The sequence below is a fragment of the Plasmopara halstedii genome (assembly GCF_900000015.1).
Source record: "Plasmopara halstedii genome assembly, contig: Scaffold_614, whole genome shotgun sequence".
Lineage (NCBI taxonomy): Eukaryota > Oomycota > Peronosporomycetes > Peronosporales > Peronosporaceae > Plasmopara > Plasmopara halstedii.
The window spans coordinates 2,391,216-2,394,949 of NW_020187532.1; the positions used below are offsets into that span (position 1 = coordinate 2,391,216).

A 3,734-nucleotide genomic window follows, 5' to 3' on the forward strand; every position below is an offset into this window, starting at 1 on the left:
CTCCACATCAACATCTTCAAGTTGCGAGGCTTTAACTGACAGGTGCAGGGTCGCTATTCTATTTTTATTAAGTATAAGTGGTGGAGTGGGATAAGATGGACAGATTGTGGCAGTCATGGATATGAAAGTTTTCGATGCTGCAGTTTATTGAGAAGTATCGAGAGGTATCGTGCATTCGTTATTGTGATCTTCAATCGAAAAGACTTATGAAGAAGTATTAATCGTAACGCTAAGGCTCCCCGAGCAGTGGTTTAACACATAGAAGCCAGAATATTCGTCGTGGGTCTATTTTGATCAATTAAATGCATCCTACCCACTACGAATCCTAGACGAAAGGAAGGTTTCGCGCAAATTAGGACAAGTGTAAACGAAGACAAATTGCTTCACAAAGCTCTAAAACAGTGCAACCAATTCGTGTCTGAATTGTACGCCGTACGTATAGCATATATCAAAAAGTCAACTAGCCGTGATGTAAATACCACCTCGATTTATTTTCAAATCACAGCACTACATCACTTATCACAGTCTCTTGTTGCCAGCAAGATAAATAAAGAACCATTCCACGTTATTGATGTATGCCGTCGTATCGGCGTTTGAGAGTGATAGCAAGATCTAAAAATTGAAGCTCATTTGATAGCACGCATCAGCAAGCTGTGCTCGCTGAACGGCTATGGCCATCTGCTTGTTGTGACCATTACGGAGTTTTTGGCTGTGGTCAAAAGATGAAGATTGTCACGAAATTCCCTAGTGGGTCCTTGATGTTTTGATATGGTCGACGGTACACTTTCACGCACAGAAGACACATTAAGATGTTATATTCTTGAGAGGGATTCTGGTCTATTAACACATTTGATCAATTTTGGCAACGACCGTAGATTTAATCATGAGAAAACGGCTGATCGGGCTCTAGCTATAAGAATCGGCACAACTACTAGATACTGCATTGGGAAACCCCAACGAAGAATCGATTCTGTAAAAACTACTATGCATCCGGTTGAGACTACGACTAAGCTGAAAGAAGGCTTTCACTACAAGTATCAGCAACAATTCTGCAAACATACAAGACTATACAGTGTTGAGTTATCATGTACAGTCGTAGAGAGAATTTCGTAGTGTCTATGCTAGATTCTCGAGTAATAAACACTAAACAGTGCTAAAATTCGTAGGTAAAATTAAGGTGCAATTTTCAACTAACGGATTTTCCTGATTAGAGTCCATTCTTAAATAAAGACCCCAAAACACTATCCACTACCACACTATAAATAATTCAGATTTTTGACAAATTTAGGAAACAATAGTTCTCCACAACAGAAGTTTTAACACCTCGTTTTGCCTTTAATTGTAGCACCCTTCCACTACTGATGGTACGGCGAAACGGCGCAATGTCAGTTCAATTGAGAAGTTAGTACTTGGATTGAAGAATATAGCGGGCGTGTGCCCAGAAGAGTCGTTACTTATTTCGATTATTTGGTATTGTTGTGGGCGGTATTGCAATCAGAACATATTAGCAGACATTATGGCAGCCAAACCACACCGATTGCGGTTTTCTGGCGGTGGCCACAAGCCCGAATTCAGCGCCATGAAAGATACTTTGCAATAAAATCATCAACACGCGCTTCAAGAAAAGGAAAAGGGGCCGAAATGTGAATGCTCAACATGGCTGCTACCATTTATTCATTTCTTCGCGAACACGACGTCCCACGAGAGAACCTCGCTGGGTCTCATGGCTCACTACGGTCTATCACTTTATCGCTGCCACGTTAAAATCATTTTGTCGTCGAACGAGCGGTAAGCTACATGTGATATTTGCAAGAATAGCTGCCGCATATGGATCTCGACGAAATAATGTTGATGGATGAAATCAACGTGTTTTTGTAGACGCACTTAACCAGACAGATGACGTTGTTTGTAATCGTCACGTAATTGCTCGCTCAACAGGGTTTGCATCCATGCTCATCGCTGCCATTTTTGCAGATAGCGCAGCCGGCAAGATGCTGCCTGATTTTGATCCGGAAGGAGCTGACGAGGCCCCATTACAGATCAAAGCCAACTTTGATAAAATTGATGAAGTGTTTTTCACATTTCAGAAGAAGCCGTGGGGTGGTGGTTCACTGTATAATCGCTGGATGGATTTGCACCCACCGATGGTAATTGCCAGCAATGGAAACAGCTTGAATTGCAATTCTTGACGGAATTCAAGACAAAGTGCCGGACGCACGGCAAAAAGATGTGTGTAATTCCTTATCAAATACTTCGAAGTTTCAGATCGATGATATCGGCATTTATCGACATTTTAACCTAAGGACATTTTGCAATCTTAAATTTAGCTGAAGCAAATTGGCCGGATGGCATACACCAAATATGGTCACCGCCAGTGAGGTCGGTGGGTTCGTGGGTCTGCAAGGCATTGGAGTAGACCGATGGTAACGTTTTCATTTATTTCGTTTTTTGAGCCGGTTGTGCAAGCAACTTTTACAATTTATTTGTTACTCGATATGACGTGTATTATACGTTGCTTTCAGGACGCTAATAAACGGATGATGACAGCAGTCTGGATGCGGAAATTTCAACCTTGACGTGGCTCTTGATGAAATCGGAGCTGCGATTGCTGAATAGAAAGCAGCCACTAAAAGCATAAACAAATTTCCTCACATCAGCACCGTGTTGATCCATTCTCCAACATGTCCTTGGCAATAAGATTCCCACTTGCAACGCTGACAATCCATCATGGACCAAACGAACGTACTCGTAGGTATCTTCTTTACATCTGTTCAGATTTTTCTGTATTTTTATTGAGTTTGCGACGCACTTCGATTGCCAAAAAGCTATATTCACATTGTCTCCGAAATATCCTGTTTTCTGGAAAATTTCTTGAGCTTGAGTCCTGTGTTAATATTGTCCGGACTTGGATTGGAATATTCCACTATCGTGTATGTTTATCCTCTGTGATGGCAAAAACTTCTGATTGACAAATTCCATAAGGTACGCAAATGTATCCTACGGACCTTTGTTTGTTGAAGTACCACTACTCTGCTATTGAACCTTGTAGATTTTACTACAATACTACATTACTGTATTAAGCAAGTATGACCCGGCTTTCATGCGTAAATTCATTGAAGTCATATCAATATCTTTGTTGCTCGTCTCATCCCTTGTCATATTACTAACACAATCGCTCTGGGCTCATAAAAGCACAGACGTCTCAATATTTCCATTTTTACCTGCACATCGCTTGAGAAGTCATTAAAGCGAACATTTTTCTTTTCTGGTGATAAAAAAGAAGCTGTCAGATTAGAGTGCCCAATGAATCACCTGATTTAATATTCTAAGAAGACTTTACGGCTTTACCCTTCTTCAACGAGGAAGATCTTGGGTCTACGAAGCTTTAGCTTCGAAGAACTAAAACTTTCGGGGAAAGTATCCAGTAGAAGGACTGGCTAACGTCACCTTTCGAAAGACAGTAACACGTCGGTCTCGTCGCCAGTACAGATCCCTAAGTTCGAACAGCATTCTGTATTACACAGAATGTTTGTGACTTGATATTACATGTTACATATTCATTTGGGAACTCCATACTGTAATCTTCTCTTATAAATTCATACAATGCATACAGAAGTACCTTTATTTAATGGCTAAGTGCAGCCCATTACTCCTGGTGCAGCGGGGCTGCCGTAGCTTTGCGCTTGAGGAAGCATAATTTAGGTCACCGACCTTTCGTTCTTTACAAGAACCAA

At 41.1% G+C, this 3,734-nt stretch overlaps 1 protein-coding gene across 1 annotated transcript; it reads left to right on the forward strand.

Annotated features, from left to right (window-relative positions):
• Positions 1 to 768: 768 nt before the first annotated feature.
• PHALS_12467 (uncharacterized protein) lies at positions 769 to 1,113 on the forward strand (the record flags this gene model as incomplete). Its single annotated transcript, XM_024728020.1, has 1 exon — positions 769 to 1,113. The coding sequence occupies one exon, from the start codon at positions 769 to 771 to the stop codon at positions 1,111 to 1,113; it is 345 nt and encodes a 114-aa protein (XP_024578539.1).
• Positions 1,114 to 3,734: the final 2,621 nt, after the last annotated feature.